The sequence below is a fragment of the Taudactylus pleione genome, unplaced genomic scaffold, assembly GCF_031769625.1.
Source record: "Taudactylus pleione unplaced genomic scaffold, aTauple2 ptg000253l, whole genome shotgun sequence".
NCBI classification, from domain to species: Eukaryota; Metazoa; Chordata; class Amphibia; order Anura; family Myobatrachidae; genus Taudactylus; species Taudactylus pleione.
This window is the reverse complement of record NW_028284655.1, coordinates 3,164,691-3,188,475: the sequence shown is the minus strand read 5'-3', so window position 1 is coordinate 3,188,475 and position 23,785 is coordinate 3,164,691. Positions and strand designations below refer to the sequence as shown.

The 23,785-nt window shown below is 45.2% G+C and overlaps 1 protein-coding gene across 3 annotated transcripts in view; it reads left to right on the top strand.

Annotated features, from left to right (window-relative positions):
* The window catches only part of LOC148515105 (patatin-like phospholipase domain-containing protein 6), a 55,803-nt gene that overhangs the window by 11,234 nt on the left and 20,784 nt on the right, over positions 1 to 23,785 (top strand). For all 3 annotated transcript variants that reach the window (XM_088480342.1, XM_088480340.1, XM_088480341.1), the window contains exons 3-16: positions 6,642 to 6,741; positions 8,887 to 8,939; positions 11,607 to 11,644; positions 11,718 to 11,858; positions 13,407 to 13,566; positions 14,325 to 14,405; positions 15,450 to 15,578; positions 15,965 to 16,045; positions 16,176 to 16,248; positions 16,328 to 16,417; positions 17,032 to 17,123; positions 17,325 to 17,411; positions 17,487 to 17,564; positions 17,756 to 17,958. In XM_088480342.1, coding sequence (XP_088336468.1) covers positions 6,642 to 6,741; positions 8,887 to 8,939; positions 11,607 to 11,644; positions 11,718 to 11,858; positions 13,407 to 13,566; positions 14,325 to 14,405; positions 15,450 to 15,578; positions 15,965 to 16,045; positions 16,176 to 16,248; positions 16,328 to 16,417; positions 17,032 to 17,123; positions 17,325 to 17,411; positions 17,487 to 17,564; positions 17,756 to 17,958 — 1,406 coding nt within the window. The remainder of the gene's footprint in view (positions 1 to 6,641; positions 6,742 to 8,886; positions 8,940 to 11,606; positions 11,645 to 11,717; positions 11,859 to 13,406; positions 13,567 to 14,324; positions 14,406 to 15,449; positions 15,579 to 15,964; positions 16,046 to 16,175; positions 16,249 to 16,327; positions 16,418 to 17,031; positions 17,124 to 17,324; positions 17,412 to 17,486; positions 17,565 to 17,755; positions 17,959 to 23,785) is intronic.

Here is a 23,785-nt window from a genome sequence, read left to right as displayed (position 1 = left end):
TTCTACTACCCTATTAACCCCTCTAAGGTCCTCTACCAGCCTATAACCACTCCCACCACTCTTTTTCACAGGACAGATGGGACTGTTCGCTACACTCACTGTACGGACTAAAATTCCCTGTTGTAATAAATGCTCAATTATGGGATAAACCCCTATCTCTACCTCCTGTTTTAATGGGTACTTGGGAATTTTTGGAGCTTGCCTACCACTTTTTAAATTTACCATTACGGGAGCTACGTTTGCCATCAATCCAGTGTCCTGTCCATCTTTGGTCCAGAGCAACCCCGGTATCTGAGATAACATTTTTTCTACTTGAGATGGATTTTTATCTGAAACAGTAGAGTGAAACATTAACCTTTGGGGAGTGTCCAATATATCCCTCACTTCATGCGCAACTCTCTCTGGGATATCTAGAAATATACCATCAGGGGTACAATAAATGACACATCCCATTTTACATAACAATCCCTTCCCAGTAAGTTAGTAGGGGCCGCTGCTGCCAGGAGAAAGGCGTGCCTGGTATGCAATGGGCCAATAGTAACCTCTGCAGATTTGGTTAAAGGATAATGTTGCACTTTACCCGTTACACTCATTGCTGGTACTGTTTCGCTGGTCACCTGTAAATTAGATGGAGATTTTATCACTGATCTGGTCGCCCCTGTGTCTACAAGAAAAGAATGTTTAGTACCAGCTACGTCAATTAACATTACAGGTTCTTCTCTAACATCCCAAGTTAACCTGACTGGCTGTAGACTACAGGTATGACCTGCCCCCTAGCGTTGACTCTCACTCTCAAATACAGCATTTAAGGCCACAATTGGAGCAGGTGACTGTAGAAAATTCCCTGCATTCTGCATATATCCCTTATGTGGATATCTAGGTACTCCCTGGTTAGGGGGTCCTACCAGTGGCGTAACTAGGGTATTTGGAGCCCAGGGCAAATTTGAACGGGAGCCCCCCCTAACATTTCGATATGTGAAAGGTAGTCCCCCCCCTCCCATGCAGTGCCCCCAGTAGTGGTCCCCCTGATGCAGGCTCCCAGTAGTGACCCCCCGTATCCAGTGGTTCCTGTAGTGGTCCTTCCTGTTATTGCCCCCAGTTGTGGTCCCCCAGTGCAGTGCCCCTAGTAGTAGGCCCCTTTTCTAATGCCCCTAGTAGTAGTTCCCCCCCCCAAGTAGTGGTCCCCAGTTGAGGTTCCCCCTCCCGATTAAGTGCCCCCTGTAATAGCCCCCCCAGTGGAGGTCCTCCCAATAATGGTGCCCCCTGTAATAGCCCCCCCAGTGATATCCCACCCCCAGTAGAGGTCCTCCTAATAATGGTGCCCCAAGTAGTAGCCCCCCCCCCCCGTTGTGCCCCCACCCCAGTAGAGGTCCTCCCAGTGGTAGTCACCCCCGTTGTGCCCCCAGTAGTGCTGACAGGTTTTTAAAAATATATATATAAAAACATACTTACCTGAATCCACGCTGCTGCTGCTCCTCCAGTCCGCGCCGCTGCCCGCCAGTCCTCCCGGGCTGGCGCGCTCAGCATAATGGGACAGACGTCATGACGTCTGTCCCATTACCCACTGCAGGAGCTGGACGGAAGTCCGGCTCTTGCAGTGGGTGCTGCAGCAGTCAATGAGAGTCTATCTGACTCTCATTGGCTGCTATTTAACACACGCATTGCCGCCAGCGCTGGCGGCGATGCATGTGTTATGCACAGCCTGAGCCCGCCTCCTGGTGCTATTGGGCAAGCGCTCAGGAGGAGGGAACGGGCTCAAGTGTGCAGCACAGGACCGGCGCTGGAAGCCTAGCGCCGGTCCTGTGTAAATGTGTAGCGCTGACCGCACTCATTGCGGTCGGCGCTACACTGGTGGCTAACTAGGGCGGGCCGGACCGTGGCCGGCGGCGCCCCCCCGCGCTTCCGGTCCCACGGCGCCCAGGGCAAGCACCCCGCTTGCCCTGCCGTAGTTACGCCACTGGGTCCTACCCTCTCCATCTTACAGTTCCTAATTACGTGTCCCACTTGGTTGCAGTTAAAACACCTTTGTGAGTGGGATGGGGGAAAAGGTTGTTGTGTGGGTTGGGCAGTAGAAACCATGTATCCCCCTCGTGCTGCCACAACTTTAAACAATCATTATACTTTATCCTTTTCTTTTGAGAGTTCACCATACAGATGCTATCTCGGACATTGTTCAATACCTCTTTATCAAAGCTACCAACCTTGGGAAAACATTTCACACTCATTCTCATCATCTTAACCTATACATCACAGTACATAGTTGCATATGCACCGTAGTTTGTATGCATTATATGCCGTGCCGAATCGATCGCCTCTTCCAAGAGCAGCACATCATCTAACATCTCTACCTTTGTTTGGCTCCTATCTTGGGAAAAAAAAAACACTAAACTTTTCAATAGAGATTTAAATTGGTGAAAGAATAAATACAATTAGCGCAAACTTTCACTTACCTGTGGAAGATTTAACAGGCCGCGTCCACACACCTATGGAAGAATAACCAGGTTGCTTCCACACACCTAAGCCCTTTTTGAGTACTTTGCACTGCTAGAATTTAAGCATTCCAATAACACTTACCCTTTTCAGTGATTTCGTCCACCACAACTCAGTTCACATTCACGATATGCCACAACCGTGCGATTCAATCACAATGTCCAATAACCCTAACTGATCACTGAATGCTGCGATCACACTGAGAGCCGGTACCTAACACAAACAACAATAACTACACCTGCTGTGTGTATAGACTCCGGTATCTATTACTGAGCCACTAGGCTGACACCAGGTGCCTAGCCCCTAAGGGTCCTACGATACCCCTAGCTAGGGAACATGTTACCCCTACCAACACACGTTCACTGTTACACACCTTTTTCTGTCAGAAGAATAAACGTTTTCCCAGATATGGCAGCACCAACTAAGATATTTAAAACAATGCTATCACGCTATCAATATCACAATGCAATCTCAACGGCTTTGTTTAAACACGTGGCAGCAATACAGGAAATACGTATATGCTATTGTGCGACTTCCCCTTTTAACATGAAATTTTATCAACGAAGGAAAACAAACTTTTTCCTTCCTTGTCCCTGGATTCTAATCAGCGATCCTTGAACTCACACAATAACGGATAGCGGTCTCTCAGCATCAAAGTGGTAGCAGGTATTCAAAGGCACATTGCGTTCTTTCCTGCATATAGCGCCCCCACCCTTTGCTGAGAGATCGATAACCGTGTGTTACCATGTGAATGGTAGCGCGATTTCACTAAGAGCCCCCAACTATGAATTCCTACCTATCTATACACCCTAAATGTCGCTAGTTAGCGTTATAAGTCGCACAAGATATAATTGCTTTCCAGACTTTTATTGTGGTTCCAAAGCACAAATAGATATTATTCAACAAAAAGCAGATAGTTACACGCTGTAATATAAATACAATTAGCGCAAACAGATTATATAATCACTAGGTATAGTTGAATACATACGCATGCGCTCTGAATCCAGATTCCCGGCATCAACTATGAAACCTCCGTCAACAGCAAAGAAAAGATGACTAACTAGCAGATTCATGGAGCTTGCATATAAACCTTTGCAGAGACAGGCAATACAATAGAACAAGTTGGCATAATCTCATTGGTTCTTCTTCCTGGTTCTTCTGTTACGGTGCAGTTCATAGGTCAGTTTGTATTGTAATAGTCCAGCCTCCAACAGTCCTTTTGTGTCCGTTTTCCCTCCAAAGAACAAGTCTGAACTGGCTAATTACATTACATGAACAGAGTACATTTCAATGCCTATCTCTCTATGATCCATAATTCCCAGACGCATGTTGTGTTTCCTTGCCGATGGAACCGGAAATCTGCAAATAAACAGTGGTTCAGAATGGCACCAAACACGGTCTGTTTATCATGTACTAAACCTGAGATCATAAATACAGTCGCTTTATTACATAATTAATAATGAATATACCCTTGGATATTAACCTTAATGCTGGGGAACCTTTCTATGTAATACCCCTTTCAGACATACAACCCGGGAAATTCTCCTGTGAAAAATCCCGGGTATTTGGTCTAGACCCCCCTTTCACACTACACTGTCTACCCGGGAAATTCCCGGGTAGACCCCTTTCAGACAAGAGCAGGGTTTTTGAGAGTTTTAGACAGTTTTATTAAAGTGGACGGTAAGGCGCAGAGGGACAGGTGGGGAAAGTGACAGAGGGACAGGTGGGGAAAGTGACAGAGGGACAGGTGGGGAAAGTGACAGGTGGGGAAAGTGACAGAGGGACAGGTCACTGAAAATATCTGCTCCTACTCCCTCTCTCCCCCAGCCCCTCTCCTGTATGCGGCATGTGTGAAAGAGCAGAGCAGTCTCCCTGTACCTGTAGTTTCCCAGCGCAGCTCCGTGCAGCAGTGAGAAAACGGGGAGGCTGTAATCTCTCCCTCCACTTCTGCCTGGTGACAGCCGGAAAGTTCCCCCACTGGGGCTGAGGACAGAGGAGCCGCTGATCTCAGTGCTGCCGGCGCTGAGTATGGGAAGGGGGGGAGGTGCGGGCGCTGTTACCGGCGGCGCTGCTACCGCCGGTAATTACAGGTGCAGGGGGGCCGCTGCTCTCAGTGCTGCCAGCGCTGAGTATGGGAAGGGGTGCGGGCGCTGTTACCTCCGCTGGTGCCGCCTCCCTGGTGGCTCAGTCGGAGCCAGGGCCAATCAGAAACTGCCTGGTGCAGCCCGGGAGTAAAATCCCCGGGTTGCACCATTCACACTAGAGCAGGGTAGTCTTCCCGGGACTTAAGTCGATTACCCTGGTCGATTGCAGGGGCGGCTACCCGGGTACCTTTCACACAGACATGAGACCCGGGAATTTTGGCCGAGGCAGGCCAAAATCCCGGGAATCTCAGTATGTCTGAAAGGGGTAAAAGTGTGCAATGTGTAAGTCTAAGGATATTAAGAAAAGATGCTAGTTAGCTTTGTGCGACTATGTATTTGTGGAGTACACCGTGGTACGTGTTTTGCAGGGTTGTTCATATTATATGTTTTAGTAAATGTATGTATTTATATAATGAGGACTTTTAACATTGTTCTATTGCGTGGGAATCGCACGACGCTAAATAATAGCATCGCCATATGTACTGATATTGCGGGATTCGCTGAAAATGGCGTTGTGCGGCCATTCGCAAAATGGCGTCTTGTTGCCATTCGCAAAATGGCGTCACACGGATTTAATTTTTAACAGATTCTGCCTCAGCCAATCATCCGGCTTCGACAGAACAAATTAGCAGAACGGGAAGCTGTAGCTAAACTGTACTTGGTGCTTCCTTCTAAAGTGGTATCCTGTCCTCCTTCACTGTAGCAATCCTAGGCTGGGTGTTATATTATTATAGCCTCTGCAAGAGAAAATTATTTGCTATAGTATGGGCTGCTGCCTGCGCTGCTCTTTAGTCTGTATAAGGTGGGTACTGAGAGGAAGATGACAGGTGTCTTTACATACATACAGGGCATTGTCTCTTTAATTGGTATACTCCTGGTCTTTTAGCAAGCTCGGTATCCAGCACTTGCGACTCTCTGGACAGCTTTCTAAAGTCAATTCATTTAGGGGCATATTCAGTTTGGAGCAAAAAGTCTGTTGCTGGACTTTTCGCCGTCATTGGAGGTTTTGCCGTCGAAAATTTATTGCGCGTTTTCCCGCATATCCCCGTATTCAATTCCAAATTGTCGAAAACTGGACCCGGTGAAAATGAAATCGGCGTAAAGTACTGTAGTTTTTGGGGAAATCAGCCTTTCACCCCCCTAAAGATGCTCTGACATGGGGGTTCACTATGGGTACCCCCGATTAGCACTGCTAAAGGTATTTGGAGTCTTTAAATGGTCTGAATAGGTTCAATTTAGCGTCTTTGGGAGAGTGGTGAAGAATAGCATTTAGCAACTTTTTTTGTCCAAAATAAGTATTCTCATAAAATTTTGGGTACATGAACATGGGTGCAAGCATAGTTCAGAATCACTAAAATCAAGCTTTAAAGTGCACCAAAAAATGCACCTTCAGCAAGCACCTGCAATGAAAAAAAAAACCCTCCCCCATACTTGTAGACCCCCCCCCCCCAATGACTATTTTGCTAGTTTTTAAGCTTGTACCCCCACTTTGAAATTTTTCACCCACTTTTTCAAAGTGCTTTTTGGGGGTGTCCTTTGTGTGGTTTTTAGGGTTTTTTGACGCAGTCAGCGTCAAGGGGCTGTACAAAGTGTTCAGAGTGGTTTCCGCACCCCAAATCTGCATTTTTTTCCACCGGGTATTCATAGGCGAAACTTTGTCGCCTATTACATTGCATTGCGTTTTCGCACCGGCGAAAAGACGCTAAAATTGAATACGGGGATAAGTGAAATCGGCGAAAATTACATCATCAGCGAAAGAGGCTTTTTGCTCCAAGTTTAATACGGCCCTTAGTTTTTCAAAATAATGTTCACTGGCACCACGGTAATAGCTTATGTTTGTTTTGGATATAAAAATACTAAATAAATAGCCCAAATTTTTCTTAAAAAGAAATAAACAGAAACAACCAATCTGAAAGCAATCCAAAAGGCAGAAATCATTGCTTGTTATTCTAAAAGAAGCCAGTCTTGGGGGTTCTTTTATTCAGAATTTTGTGTGTTTTTCCCCAGGACTATACAATGACACATTACACCTTGGGGGTGGGGCTTCTTCTGGGAGGAGTCTGCTTGCTGTGGTTAATCCAGTGGGTGCTACGAGCTCGCACATCAGGTGAGTCCTGAGCAACACAGTCATATGTGTCCTCCTAATCTATTCTCAATACGCCATGCAGTGTGACATGCCTGGTGTGAGTGAGCTGCCAGGTCCTGTGCAACTCTGCTAGCGTCTGGCATCCTTTTTTATTTGTCTGCACAAAATGCGTCAAAGTCACACTGTGCTGATATGATATAATTGTTGTAAACTTGGTGTGGAAAAAGACGGGGCCACTGCTACGTAGCACTTTGAGAGACTAAGCTGCACATAGATATACAAGTGTTACATATCAAATTAATCTGCACAGTCTCCTAGTAGTATCACATTGCAATTTAGATGCATTTTCAGGTTAGCGTACATCTCTGAATCAGGCCATCAGCACGAACCCCAACACTCTAAGAGAGGACCTTCAGGGCAACAATAGTGGTATCGATGGTATAGTGAGTAGAGCGACCCAAAGTAGGTCAGGAGCTGTGATGCTGAGTATAAGTAATACAATTGCAGAGCAGAAAGGAAATCTGAAGTACAATGAAAGTGAAGTCTACTTAAACCCTCAGTGAGCAGGAGAGTTGTACTCATTGGACTTGCTTGTAGTCGAGATCACTGTAGGCTCAGCACTTGGCACTAGTAGCACTAGGAAAGTATATGTAACTCCCAGGAGACTATGCATGCAGGCTGGAATCAAAGATAACTCATAGGCATGAAACACACTTGAACTGGATAGGAACTGGAGGTTGCAGACGCAGAACTGGACACTTGAACTAGATTGAAACAGTAGCTTAGTCGGAGTGGAACTTGAGGCTTGAACTGGACTGGTGCTGGTGCTTGAACACAGGTTGGAATGATGCAGACTGGAAGCTGGACACAGCACAATGCTGCAGAGTGGATGGAGCAGCCTCAGAAGCAGTGGCTTGCAGGAATCCAGTAGACAGCAGGATCAGGCAGTGTGCCGGAGGTAGTATTTACAATATTTAGTAAGTGAGATCACAGGGAGGTAAAACCACACACATTGTTCCGAATATGTCCTAGTGGCAGATGAAGGCTTAAATAGGGTGCTCTTGTCAGGGTAGAAGGAGGCAGTCATGTGAGCACAGCAAACAGGTAGGTACTGGATACTAGTGCTCACTTGATCAGAGTCAACATGGCTGCACCCATGACTCTGAAAAATCGAATGACATAGCTCCAGGACAGAGTGACCCAGCTTAATAATTATGCCTCAAATTATGCCTCATACCAGTGCTCAAAATTGATAATACGCAGTAATGCCCCAAATGTTATTATGCCACACTGTAATGCCCCAAATAGATAATATGCCACCCTGTAGTGCATCAATTGGTAATATGCCACGATGTAATGCCCCTAACTCATAATATGCCACATAGAGCCCTCTTAGTCATGCCCTTTATATTCCAACCTCATGCCCCTCCTATATACCAGCTCAGAGCCCCCCTCATGCCCTTATATACCAGCTCATAGTCCTCCCTCATGTCCTTATATACCAGCTCATAGTCCTCCCTCATGTCCTTATATACCAGCTCAGAGTTCTTCCTCATGTCCTTATATACCAGCTCAGATGTCCTTATATACCAGCTCAGAGCTCCCCTTGTTTCCTTAAAAGCCAGCTCAGAGCTTCCCCCCATGTTACTTACCTCACTGAGAAGTCATCTTGTCAGCCCTCTCTGTCTCCGCCTGGACCCTGTAGTGGCCGACTATAGTCTGCTTCTCCATCTGCCTCAAGCATTTGTCACTTCTGTATTCCAGACAGAGGTGTCTAGAGATCTGTAGGAATCCTAGATGGAATTTAGCAGGGGGCAGGCTACACTTGACCACAGAATGCAGATTGACCATCCCTGGTATAGACAGAAATAAAATTGTTGTCCCTGGAGTGATTTCTATATTTAGTTGTGTGTTTTAGAAATATCTTAAAAGAGTTGTAATATCATTAAATGAATAAACTTATTTTTCAATATTTGCTTGATGTGCTAGAGTTAGCCACAAGAGGGGGCTGTTATTTTATTGTTGGCTTTTCTCCAGTAGATTGTTGCTACATTCATTATCTTGTAAATACTAAATAGTACCCATTTGTAGTGTATTCTAAAAGCATTTACATTTGGCCTTTTTTCCCCTAGTAATCAGTATGTATGACCATGTAATTATCCACAGATCTCCCAGTCAATGACGTCCCGAGGAAGCCCATGCACAGGATTTCACACAAGGTGACGTATTTCACTTATTGCTAATAAATTTACAGGAGTTGGGTATGGGAGACCGGTCAAAAGACCGACAGTGGCATCCAGATGCTCAGAATCTCGAGGGGCTATGTAAATATTGTAATTGTCCCCCCTTCACCCCCTAACCCTCCCTTCCTGTATCCTAACCCTCCCTCCCCTGCACCCTAACATTCCCCGTTAGTGCCTAAACCTAACCCTACCCCATTAGTGCCTAATGCTAACCTTCCCCCCTCTTTGGTACCTAACCCCAACCTCCCCCCTCAGTGGTACCTAACCCTAACCTCCATCCTCCCTCAGCCTAACCTTATCCTCCCCGTGGTGTCTAAACATAACCCTCCCCCCCCCCCCGTGGCTAAAAGCTAACCCGGCCCACTATATTTACATCCGGGATGTTGGCTATCGGGATTCCGGTGTTGGCACCTCAACTGATGTCGGGATTCTGGCGCCGGTGTTCTGGCTGCAGGTCGGGATTTCGACCGTTGGCATCCCGTGCAGCGGTAAATGAACTACGTGCCAATTTACAGACCTAGTTAGGCAATATCGTTTTTATTGATTACGTTGGGCTGACTCTGTAATGTGCATGTCCGGCCAAGTGATCAATCTGAAAGATGAAAATGTAACTGAATGTGATTGCGCAGGACAGATAATCTGGCTGTCCATTGATGCACGTTCCTACATGTGTGTGATCATCGGCCAGCTGGGATGCAGGAATCATTCAGACCCATGACATTAACTATTAGCCAGCGCTGGGGTCTCTGAATTGCACTGTGTGGCTTTAGCTCTGTGCATCAGACGTATTGACTGTTTGAAGATTTATGACTTCGTTTATGCTGCTGAGTTCATCCACACTTGTAAACATCTCAATTGTCGCAAGAACAACTGAAATATATATAGTGGTTGCACAGATCAACTTAATAGTCTTTCACAGATGTAAGAACAACTGAACCTAATAATTTATTATTAGACTGGTTGGCATGAATACTGAATATTACTGGGAATAAAGGACTTATTGTGTCTTGTACTTCGTTGTACCCTATAGCACTGAGAATAGATATGCTCGTTAAATAATATAAACTGTGTCTATTTTTAATCAACCCCTCTAGTTTTAGTCATTGATTAAGTTGGGTGGGAAGGATCTGACTAAAGACTCCCATATATTCTGCAACCCTCGGATGCTGGGGTTGAAGGATCGGTGAAATCTAACATGTTGGATTTCACTGATTTCACGATCACAATCAAAATATGATTGTGATTGGCAAATCGGGGGCTTTTAACATGAAGGATTTCATAGATCCTCCAACTGATTGTTGAACATTGATGACATTTCCCACCGGCGGAACGGTGTTTCTGGCAATCTGTTGGTAATGTATGGGCAGTAGCATCACAAGGGAGGTGCGGGCTGCACCAGGGTGTCACCTGCCGAGGGGTAACACAAAAGTAAACTACATAAATTACTGGTAATAAATAATACTTTAATCGTTACAAATATAAAGTATGTATGATTTTAAGTCGTGGGTGTGACTGCTACTTTGAATTCCCTCCTATTTTACTTATTTATTAGAGTCATGGTGAGTCTAATACCAAATACAAGTTAAACCACGTTTTTCCTAGGGGTTAAAAGTTGAATTGCTGGAGGGTTTGGAAAGCATACTTTATGCATACGTACCTCCTAATATAATTTATGATATCTGCAAGTCAGTTCTATTCTTGTGCCGACTGTTTCCCTTACTGTCTGTGATAGCTCCAATTAGAAGAAAGCAATACATCACATCAGTGTCCTGGCCCCTGCGCACCCACCACATGTGATGTCATGGCTTCACAGAGAGAGGGCTGGGACCAGGGAGATGAGCACAACCAGCGCGTACTTATGGTGCGTACACACAGTCCGATTAAAATGCACGATATGAACGATAACGATATCGATCATATCGTCATCGTGCATTTTTTGATCGCTGGTCGCTAGCTGTCGGTGGTGTGTTGGATGATCGATATCGATCATCCAGCACACTCAGGAGATCGTTCAACGATATCGTTATCGTTGACGATCGTCCCCCTGTGTATGCACCATAAGAGCGGACTGTGTCTCTCTTCAGGATACAGATCCAGGCACCATGGAAACCAAACACAGGTGCCAACCTCTCAGCCTAGCGCTCTGGGTGGCAGCACCGCTCGTACACAGCTAGTGATGGCTCCTGCATTGCATCTCCTCAAAGCAAATGGTATGTGAAGACAGGATGTACAGTGGCCATGCCCAAAACACACACACAAAACTGATGATCCCCCGTAGCAGGAGCTCAAGGGTTGGTCAGTAAACCTGTTTTTCTGTTATACAGAACTGGCAAATCTAATGAATTCATCATAATTTTAGCATTTCAGTGAAGGAGGGGTGTGAACTGGAGGACCAATCAGAAACTACAATCTCTTGATTGCATCCCCTTTTTCCACTCACCCCAGAGGTTTTCAGCCTGTGCCTCAGAAGGAACCATAGAGCTTTGGTAAAAGCCGATGCTCAGACCAGCTCCGAGGCTCCTGCTAGGATGTCACCAAGTCAGTAAAATGTATATACTAGGTAGTAGTGCAATTGTAAAGCAGATAAACAAAAGCGTTAATGCAGAATATGTTGACAGTTATCAAATCTCCCTTTATTTGCAGATGAAGAAGAAAAAGAAAATACTGAGTATAAAACAAAGGTGAGGCAGTGAAAGTATATATGTATCTAACATTCTGTGTTAAAATAAGTCTCTGTAAGATTCCATATTTTAGAATTCGGAAGGGACAATGGGAAACTCCCCCTACTCTTCTACATCATGCAAATCCAATGCCAGGCCCGCTCCCCAGCCTCCCTTCTGATCCAGTGGCCCCTAATCTGCCCCCAGAGGTGCTGTACATGCTGCAGGGTGTCCGGTAAGAACTCAGGATATCTTTGTGTGAACTGTTATGGACCCCATGATGTCTAATTGTATTGGAGTTATTGGAAGCCATGTTTTCAAACCTACGCAATATTTGTGCAGTGTACAGCATGGTAATAAATGTCATTGTACATGCCCATAGATTGTAGTAAGAATTGTATTTATTATTTCTTTATATCCAAATGTTTATAAAATGAACCCATAATCTACAGGGGAGGCAGCGGTCTATGAGCTCAGTAGGTACTAGAGGCAGGAAGTCACATGGCTAAGTGATGTCACCAATTCCTAGTGAAGTGATTGGCTGTGTTTTCAGAAATATTTGTTAGGTTCACAACATGGCTGGTTTTGTTGTGAAAGTAATTAAGTTTTCTTACTATAAGAAAACTATCATATATAGATGTGTCCTCATATACTGTGGCTTCAGTCATGCCAAACAGCCCGTCTCCGTGCACCAGGTCCCGGGCGACTTGGCCACACAGAGCGTCTTTTTTGCTCAAAATGTGCATCCTACTTACATATATAAAACACCTGAAAGCAACAGACCTACTCTGGTAGTTTACACTGATCAATCTGAAGTGCGACATTTACATGCGAATGAGTCTGAATCTGTGTATGCAGTGCTGCAATACCGCGGCTTTCTCCCACGCCAAGTTCCATTGTACTTTATCTGCGACTTTGTATGTGTGTAAGACTAATTCCTGTGTGGTTAATGTTGCAGCCCAGCGTCTGTAGTACACTTTGAGTTTTGATGCAAATGAGCCGCGCATTTTACAGAAAAAGAGGATGCACTGCACCTCCCAGAGCAGCTCAGTCGCACCATATGGTGTATTGTCACTAGGTGTATAAGGAGTGGACACATCTGAACAAATACCCTCTGAATATAATGAAATATAGCCGTTTTATTTATCCAAGTACAGACCTGCTTTGCTGTCATTGTATTTTGTTGTGATGTTCTTCCTCCTGAGTTGAGAGAACTAAGGGGGAAGTTTGGTACAGTACAGTAAAGATGGTGCTGACACGCATGCGCAGTAACGCACTTGGCGGCCATCTTGGTAAAGGACGATGGGCTGATCAGTGAAGGAGCAGACAGGAGATAGTGCTGCAGTGCACTCCTTTCCCCAACAGGTTACACCTTTAGTAGATCACCCTACTCTCAGACTGGACCTCTCAGCATGAACCATAACCTGTGAGGTTGCAGCATCTTCACCTGAAGAATATTAAACTGCAATTATATTTCTGGGTTTTTTTACAAGGTAGAGACATGTTTTTATCCTGACCATAGTTTTCCTACAGTAAATGGCAGCATTCAAAGAATCCTAGAGAGATGTTCCTTGAGTGACCTTATTGTTTGAGGGATAGCATTGGTTGTATGTATCTATTTAAGTGAGGTTATTGCCTGTATACAGCATGTGTAATGACTGAACTTAGGAAAGTCAACACTATCTGTGTAATGTTGATATTATCCATATACACACAGAGCATGTAAAGTATAAATTCACATGTAACCAGTATGTTTCCCTCCTGCCTGCCCTGTCTTGGATAGAGTGCTGGGGCACTTTGAGAGGCCTCTGTTCCTGCTGCTGTGCCAGCACGTGGTGTCTGAGCATTACGACCCCGGACGTTTGGTGTTCTGCCCAGGACAGCCTGACTCCAGCATTTATATTGTCCTGGAGGGAAGACTGGAGCTATCACTGACCGATCCTGTAAGACTCTCCTCACACCCTCACCTCCACCTCTTCTTCCTAGTTATTGGCTTCATGGCTAATGCCGTATTAAACAGATCGTATCTTAAGAACAAACAATGACAGCTCACCACAACAGCTACACCACCAGCACTGCTTGCAGGTTCTGTCAATGTATGGAAAGGTTTGCTTAGATTTGTGAATTTTAGTTTTAATTTTACTTTAGAGCAGATTATGGTAATGAGTGGATCTCCTGCATTTGTGGAAATAGGTGTCATTTGCAGCTCCATAAGAGCTGGGGAGCACATTGCTGGTATGTAAGCCCTACAGTGGATACTCTCTACTGGGCAGATACAATTAGTGACTAAGGTCCATCTGTACCTCATGCAATGTAACACTGGGGATATTAGGATAGGAAAGCACAACTTGCCCATGTCCTATAGAGGTGCAAGAAAAAATAGTGACATTTTACCTACCGTAATACCCGAAAATGCATCCTGGAAACCTAATTGTATCTGCCCCTGCCAGCACCACAGATAATGGCATGGTCCGAGCTTTCAAGTAGGCCAGAATAGTGATATTATTCCTAGGATTTAGGTACCCCGCATAGCTGCTCCAGCAAATCAGTAAATACTTGTCCTGTTAGATGGATTGATGCTAGATTGCTAAATTGAAGGAGACCCAGCCCTGTGCTACCATAGATGTCATAGCCATTAGTGAGCAGCTGTCCCCCAGGAACCTATCATACTATATATAAAGAAATCTTTCTTTCCTGATAGGATGGTACCAGGCACTACATGAAGTCGGTGGCTCCCGGTGATAACGTGCACAGTCTCCTCAGTATACTGGATGTGCTGACGGTGAGTATGTCTTGCCAGTAGCGATGGTGAGACCACCGTGGATCGATCGATCTATCATTTCTGTGTATTGTACAGTATGTTATAATTCCCAACACATACAAAGGGCCACTTTGGAAACCTTTGAGAACTGTGAGGAACGCCTAACATCTGCTGATATCATTTTATCTTCTAATGTATCATTTTCTATTCCCCATTATACAGAGGCACAATTATATATCCCAGAATTCTGATGGGTTCAGCCTTTTGTATAATTTGTGCCATACATAATTCTTGTATATACAACTTACCCATTTCTAGTCGCCATGGCACATGGTTTTATTGAAACCACGTAGCGCAGTGCAAAAGCAAAGATAAAGCCAAACATTATTTTTTAACAATTTAACTGTAATTCAAATACTTTTAATTCACAAATAAACATCAAAGCAATATATCCCAAACCAACAAACATATACACAGCTGTAAGGGCTGGTATTGAAATCCCAAATCCGAGACCAACTAGACACTGTACTGGACAATCTCACACACAGGTATTAATCAGACCACATAGTGACACCAAAACTGTATAGGGCAGCCCTCCCCTCCTTTTAACCCTAAATCTTGACTGACTGGTGCTTGCGTTTCATTGATTGGGCGTCAGTGGTGATGGCTCCAGTATGAACAATGACAATGGTCAGTGCCTTATAGGAAAAGCCCTCTAGGGTCACAAGATGTCCTTGATTACCCTAAGCTGGCAATAGTTCTCTTATTTAAACATTTTTACATAATAAAAAACAATGGTCACATGACTATGTTTACGAATCAGTGGGGAAATGCCAACGACGATAGGAAGGTGCCAGGTAGGATTACCTTTCTGTCACACCCCCTTCATGTCAGTACATGGATAGCACTGGTGTAGGACATGAGTAGATGTCCAGTGGAGTTTCCAATGAACTTCATACTGTAAATTGGGGGTGAGAAATGACTAGAATAACACAGCACAGAATATAAATCAATGTATGTACCTTAGTTATATATTTTTAGGTAAAAGGTTATATCCCCATGCAGGGACACCAGAGACCGTACCGCACAGTGACTGCGAAGGCTGTGGAGAAGAGCACTGTGCTGCGCCTTCCCGTTGAGGCATTTTGTGCTGTCTTCAAGATGTATCCACAGAGCCTGATCCGGACTGTCCAGGTGGGTGGCCATGACTCCTACTCAGCCAGTTTTCTGCATTTGAGATATAGGGCAGCATGGCAGCACAATGGTTGGCATGGCTGCCTGACATTGCTCACCCATTGGTTCCATTCCACCCTGACAGAGTACTTACATTTTTATGTATAGGTAAGTGTTGATACTTATATGCTGATATTTATAAAAGATCCACTGGGTGCACAATGATGGCAGTGTTTATGGAGGCTTCCACCAGCGGTTATATAATATCATATGTGCCGTGACTCTTAGCAATGAAACCGTTGCATAGTTACTTTTTACTAAACTGCACTAGATTTGTAAAACTTATATTCTGTTATGTGAATAGGCTAGAACTGTGTCATTCCCCTTCCCTCTCTCCCTCTCTGCAGATAATCGCTCTTCGCCTACAGAGAGTCACCTTCCTTGCACTGCACCATTACCTAGGCCTGACCACTGAGCTCTTCCAGCACGTGAGGCCATCCTCTCTCAGTACTGTGGGTGGGAGGAGGGATGTGTGCATTGCAGGTGGTCAGTCACATCTGGGGGTACTTATAGATCTAGTCAGGTTCTATATTCAACTGGAGCACTGTCTCCATACAGGAGCTGCCTTCTGAATCACGCCCACCCCGAGCAATGCGGCCTCCCCTCTCCAGAAGTATAACACACGATGAAGGTGAGACTTGTTCCTTTCTCCCTTGTCTCTGGAAAGTATTCCCACATACATAATTCTACATCACCTCTCTGTTCATCAGGAGATACAGCCAGTGCCTTAAAGGTTTCTCCAGCCTACCGGAGAGCGCCCCCGTTGGGAAGCTGTAAATCCAAGTCTATGGGAAAGGCGGGTGAGTATTAAGTTTCCGTTTGTCATTGACATGTTATTTCCCAGGTGTAAAATTGCACCTTCTAGGTGTATTTACTACTTCTAACCATAGAATTGTGGTGATCTATTAATTCATACATATATTTTGATGATATGTGTTTAAGGGTATTTTAGAAAATAGAGGAAGTCACTCGGAGCAGCTTATTTTGTGTTAGATAAGACAGTTTAGGAACAATTGTGAAACTGGTGCACAAGAGAACTGTAATAATGCCCACAGCAACCAATCAGATGTTTGCTTTCAAGAAATTGCACTAGAACAATGACTGTAATAATCTGATTGGTTGCTACAGCCAACTCCATTGTCCTCAGCTTGCAGCAAATGTCATAAATGCTCCCAACTTCTTGTGTTTAGTTAAACAACAACATTTTATACAATTAGAAATATCTTATGTTTCTGTCAATATGAGTAAACTTACTTGTATAATTTGTGTTTTAAGCATATGTATTGGAAATGTACTTCTGGATGGCACCAAGTTATGTTTTGTTAATTGTTTCCTTTATCTGGTCATATAGACTAGGGGAAAGAGCGTCTACAAGTCTCGGTACAGAGTTTTGTCTCTTGTTGTGCCAATGCAGGGTTTACCTCTTGCGCAGGGAGCTGGCGCTCTCTGGATTGTGAGTTGGAGCAGAGTCTTGGAGGACAGACCCCTCTAGCTGCCTCTGACGTGGTAAGGTTGTGCATCGGAGACATTTCTGGGACCCCCAGCCCTTTATTTGGATTACACACCTGTGATCTAATATCTGTAAATCCCAACCTGTCATTTCAAATAAATCTGGGATGTTGTCTATTTCCATTGGGATTAAATAGGATTTTCTGGTAATCCTATGAGATAAAACTATACATTTACTACAGTTTATTGGTTTTGTAGGGCGATCCCCAGTGGGAGTCCGAGGAGAGGATGGAGAGACTGTTGGCGAATGGAAAGAGTCAGCTGGCCAGAGTGATGGACCTAGATGTGAGAGGTGTCCACTTATTGCATCTATTTATTTATTTCTGTTTCTCATTCTTACCTAGATAAATTCTCTTGTAGGATCTCTCATTGCTGGACAGCAGGGTGTCCATTCATCACGTAAAGGCTGAGACAGTTATTGCTCGGAAAGGGGAGCAGGTGAGTGACCGTAGAGAGAGTGCTCAGCAGTATGAGGCAGTCGGATTCTGCAGTCCCTTCATTCATCGCATGATCTTCTTCAGTTATACCTCTCCCACCCCGTGCCTTGCAATCCCTGTTACCCAGCATTTCCTCTACTGCCCATTTTCTCTCTGAAGTTCTTGCACATTCTCCTCTCTCTCCCACTTCAGGATGTCGGGCTGCACTTTGTACTCTCAGGCCGTCTCCATGTTTATCAGGGGGTGACTGGCCGGGAGGACTCCTATGTCTTTGAGACAACTCCCGGTGAGATGATTGGACAGCTGACAGTTCTTACCGGGGAGCCTCTGATCTTCACCATTAAAGCCGTGCGAGACAGCTCATATCTTTGCCTCAGTCGCACTCATTTTTACCAGTCAGTCCCTCAGCCATCTCTACTACTCTTCTGCATTGTATTATGTCTCATGTCTTTAAGGGTCATTTGCTAACTGCAATATATGTGGACGTGAATTTAGGGCCTGATTCAGGTTGGTTCGCAAGGCTGCAATCGCACGCACCCCGCTCGCTGCAAAAATATGCTAATGAATGCAATCGCACGGCAACCGCAGCTCTATACCAAGACACCCACCACTGTATAAAGCCGCCCACTTCCCATGACATGCATCCGCAATTCAGCGAAAACGTCGGTAACATCGGAACCATCCGCACAGTTGTGGTTGACCTGACCCTACCGCAGAAACTGCTAAACTTCCTGTCACCATCTAGACTTCTGCCAGCGTATGCTATCGCAGGGGATTAATTATGCACGCCCCTGTAACGGCGTTTAAACGCCCAGGTTCTCCTGACCACCCCCAGTCACCACCCTCAAACGGTCACTTCCTGTCAATCACTGTGTGAGGACTCTGCGTGCTCACTGTGATCGCTTCCCAATCGCAGTAGCCGGTTTGCGCACGCACACTGCGTCTTATACGCATGCACAGATTGCAAACATCAGCTGGCTGCGTGCGAACACAGCCTTGCGATCCAACCTGAATCGGGCCCTTAGCCTCTGCAGTTGTGCCGCTCAGTACACGCTCGGCACACGCAGAGGTGAATGCACATGGACAGGTTCTAGATACAAATATTTTGTGGATAGTTGTTCCTGTTTGGAATCCACAGGCTTGCAAATTTAAACATATCACTTCAAAGCTCTGAGTCCCCCTGTAAGTAATAGTTGTCCCATTGAAAGTATAGGCCAATGCCTTATCTTGCCAGCTTTTGAGGGTTTCACACATATTGCTCCCAAAGTACAGTGCAACTATAAATTCTTTCTTACTAACTTGCATACGCCACTTAGATCACTGCATAACTTGCATACGCCACTTAGGTGAACGTGTGCAGAGATCCTTCAAACTTAATTCAGATCTGTTGCACCAAGGATAGGACTGGTGCCAATGCATGCTGGTGATGACTATGTTCACCAGCGGGTGGATGGGGCGGTGCCATTTCATTGATGCAGCCAATTTTGAATACAGGTGGAAATTCTCATCTACAGTATTTCCTAACACTGAAAACAGTTGCAATAGGTGCAACTCTGAATCAGGCTTGTAGAACTTATATGAAGCTATATCCAGCTCCAAACACAGCAGTCAGAGGTACACATGCGCATTCGGTATGATTTACCGCTGGCCGCATGGCAACGCCAGCCCGACAGAGGAGGAAATCCTGATCGTTCTAAAGGTAAGTATAAACTAATCTAATTCTACCCCCTAACCCTCCTTTAGGGTGCCTAAACCTAACCTCCCCCCCTGTGCCTAACCCTAATCCCCCCTTCCCCGCCGCCTAAACCTAAGTCCCCCGGGGGGGTGCCTAACCCTAACCCTCCCTCCCCCTAGCCTAACCCTAACCTTCCGGGTGCGCACCTAACCCTAAGTCCCCCCTGGGAGCCTCTAACTTAAATTCCCCCTGCGGTTGTCCGCGCCCGGCATCTCTTCAGTCGGGATGCCGGGTGCCGGTCTCCCGGCAAAGGTAAAATGACAGGCGTGTCGAGATTTTGATGCCTGTCATTTAACCCTCGCCGGGATTCAGTAGTCGGGAAGCCGGCTGTCGGCATTTCGTCAGTCGGCTTCCTGAATGTATACCACACATGCGTGTACTCATGCCCATTGATAGCACTGAAGTGATTTGTTTCCCTACATCCAACTGGAGAGCACTGGATACATTGGATATGTTGAGTGTGGTGACAGAACCTGGGTATTTTAATTTTTCTGGCATATACTGCAGCTCCTCCACGCCTGTACTCCTTATTGCTGTTAGGGAATTCAGTTGTTGTAAGTGCCAACTAGAGCAGGGCGTTTTTTTTCTTGGCTGCCTTTGAGCTAATACATTGCTGGAACAGCAGATAGGAATGGGACTTTTTACTTAATTCTCCATGTTGTATAAAAATTAGACTGTTCATTTCAAACTATTCTAAACCTGAAATCCCTAAATGGTCTATAGAGCATGGACAGGTTTCTTGAGGCCAGCATGGAACAGACCAACTTGTTCATAGTGTCATTGAACATCAAGGAAGCATACTTACAAGTTCTAATCATATAGGAGATATCAATGACTTCACAGATTTCCTCTTCAGTCTCGTCATTTTCAGTTTAGTGTCCTCCACTGCCTGGCCACAGCCAAAGGATGTTCACAAAGATCATGACAGGGATGACAGTCCTTTTCAGGTCCAGGGAGGAATGGGTAGTTCTCTTAACCTGGACAATCAACTGATCAAGGTGAATTTCCTGACCATGCTTCAGGCTCAGACAATCAAAAGAAACAGCCAGAAGCCGTCCTTGGCCTTTTGTTCGACACCCTTCAGCAGAGGATTTTTCTTAGTGCTCTACAAGATTTTCTTTATTCAAGGACTGGTAAAGTCCCTGTTAGCTTGCAGACAGGACTTTGTTCATCTTTGCATGAAGGTCCTAGGAAAATCGTTGCAATTTGCACAGCTTCATTCATGTCCATAGCAGATCAAAGTAATTTCTAAATGGATCAAGTCTCACCAGTTCTGGTCTAGCCAGCTCTACAAACGTTCAGCAAGGATGCAACAACCTAAACAAGGCTTGCTTGTCTGAGATTGGATGATAGTGACAAAGGACACAAGTCTTTAAGGGTGAGGATAAATCACTCTTCTTCAGTAATATTTACATGAACTTTGGACTCTAGAGTAGTCAAAGCTCCCAGAACGTGTATTGGAGCTCAGAGCAGTCAACACTTTGGTCAGCAGATGACAGTTCTTGCGGGGAAGGGCCTTCAAAATCCAGTACAACAATGCCTCATTAATGTTTAGCCATCACAGAGGTTTTCATCCTTGGGTGGAAAATGGGAAAGTAGAGTACCTCAGAGGGAACACCCTTCACCCAGGGAAATGGTCCTTTCATACAGAGTTTTTTCAACAATTGATGGACTGGTGGGGGCAACCAGATGTCAATATAATGGCATCTCGGTTGAACCACAAGGTGGAGCTCTCCTGCTCCAGGATGAAGGATCCACAGGTGTGTCTAGTAGACACCATAGAGGATTCTTGAAGCTTCTGTCTGATCTACCTATTACCTGGGAATGATGCTTCTGCAGGTGCTGATAAAAAAAAAAAAAGGCTGATTCTGGTAGCACTACATAGGCCCAGAAGGTCTTGGTACACATAATATTCTAGCCATGGCAGAGAGACCAGTGTGGAACCTGCCTCCAAGACCCAATCTCTTAAGGTTTTTTCGATTTCTTTAAGCTCAGACCAGTTGCTGCTGTTTCTGCAGTTTGGTCTGGATGGAGGTTAAAAACATAGCTCTTTGATGGTTCAAGTCTCAGCCATCTTGGTTTTCTTTCAGAGAAAGCTGTCCTTTATCTGAAGTCCAGATCTTCTTACAGGGTGTGATGTATCTGCGGCCCTCGTACATGCTCCAATAATTCCTTCAGGTTTCAACCTTACAGCATCATCCCTTTGAACGAGTGGATTTGGAAAGTTGAAGTTGCTTACCTGGAAAACTGCTTTCTTGTTGGCAACCCCACAGCTAGGAGAGTTTTGGTACTGTGTACTCCATGAAGACAGGGCTGTTCATTCATTTAAAATAAAAATGGTTTCTAAATTCCATCTAATTTGCCACATTATGATCCCGGCTTTAGACCATAATAAGTCTCCAGAAGACGGCTTTCTGATTCTCTGCACATTGTAAAGGCATTTAAATTATATGTCCATAGCACCTGGACAACAGGGAACCTGTTGGTCCAGGAGAGGTACGGCCCTTGCCAGGTGTATTACTTTTAGTATTTTGCAAGCTTTAAATTGTGACAGGAAAATTTAAGGATGCTGTAAATATGAGGTTGCTTTCCATCAGGAGCGTAAGTTCATGTCAGGTGCCCGGAGGTTAGACGGTGGTGTGGCGCCTCACCCCAGTGGCTCCAGCTGGACAAAGCACCTCCCTTCCACACCTCACACTGTGCTCCTTTCCCTTCCACATTGTGCTCTCCTTTCCCCATTGTGCTCCCATGCTCTTCCACCTTCATGCCTCACTGTGCTCCAATTACCGCATCACACATTCCTCACTGTACTCCCCTTCCTACTTTTACTCCCATGCCATGCCCTGCTTCTCCTCCTAGACCCTCATCATCATCAAACAACCTTAAGGTAAACCTACCCTCACTCCCCACCCTGCGGCCGTGCCCCCTCCTCTCCGCCCCCACTAGGATTCACTTGACTTACCTCCTCCATACAACGCTGACCGGAAAGGTGCTCCTGGGTTCCTGCTGCTGCTGGGCGGGACAGGAGAGGCTGAGGACTGGGGAGGGGGCTGCCTGATGACTCCTTTGATCTCTCAGCCAGTTATTTGAGGAGTCTGACATAACAGACATTTCATCTCGGATCACTGGCTGAGAGCTCCAAGGAGTCATTAAGCAGCAACCCTGCCTCCAACCCAGTGCTCTGCCTTTGGGGCTTGCTTCAGAAGGCTGGACGGAGAAGGGGCAGGTAGAAAAATGGGGGAGGAGAGCCCCCCTGTCAGCTGGCGCCCAGAGGCCAATGCTTCCATTGCCCCCAGGAGCTACGCCAGTGCATTCCACCATATCAGTGGAAACGTCCTGGGCAGTATGGCACCGGGGCCTCTGCTGAGCAACTGTGCCAGGCAGCCACTTGGTCTAAGGTGCTCATCTTCTCAAAACTATACAGAATTCACACTTTTGCATCCAAAGATGCCAATTTTGGACATAGTGTGCTGCCCTTAGCTTGGGCTGTCCCTATTCTATCCAGTGTCCCCAATGGGATGATAGCGAAAATGGGATATTTGTACTTATGGAAAATCTTTTTCTCCCAGTCCATTTGTGGACATTGGATGTCCTCATTTTACTCTCTTTCTTAGTGTTTTTGTTATTGTTCACTGTTTGTTTCACAATTATCCTCCATTTGAGTCTTGTTCTTGTTTTTCACCTCTCCCTCTCGTCCTTTACTCCTGGTTATTTCCGTTGGGGCTTTGTCAGAAACATACTGCAGTTTCTGACAGCCAATAGGGGTGTAGATGGGGGTATAGATGCAATACCTGATACATTCCTGCTGGTAGTTTCATTTCAAGGAAAGGAGGAAGGAACTTGGACTGCAAAACCCTAATTTCAATAAGAGGTGCAAGGATTCCCGTGACGTGCCCACTCCACCAATCAAATGGAGCAAAGTTATTTCACCGACACGTTAAGCCATGTACATCTCTATATATAAATATATACAATAGTGCAAAAGTAGTGAGATGATATCACAAAACAGAACCACGTCTTTGCAGCTTTGTAAATGATCCTTTCTTCTGTCTCCTCAAATTCTTAATATGTGTTTCTGTTCATCACATAGAAACTTTGTAATGTATCAGCTTTGTTTAGACATACTCAGTCCTTGCTGTTAGTTCTTGTAATTGTAGACAAATTTATCTGTACACAGTTATATATCCACCTTCCAGAACAGTCGACTTGAAAAAAACCAAACCCCTCTCCCTAACTGTCCAACATACTCACTACTACATAATTGCATCACAAACAACTGAGGTCCAACCCTAAGGGGTAAATTTACTAAAGTGAGAGTTTTAAGCAGTGGAGATGTTGCCCATAGCAGCCAATCAGATTCTAGCTAATATCTTCTAGAAGATGCTAGTTTAATGTTAAGTAGAATCTGATTGGTTGCAATGGGCAACATCTCCACTTCTAAAAACTCTCTCTTTAGTAAATTTACTCCTAAGTGTGAGCTTTGTGGT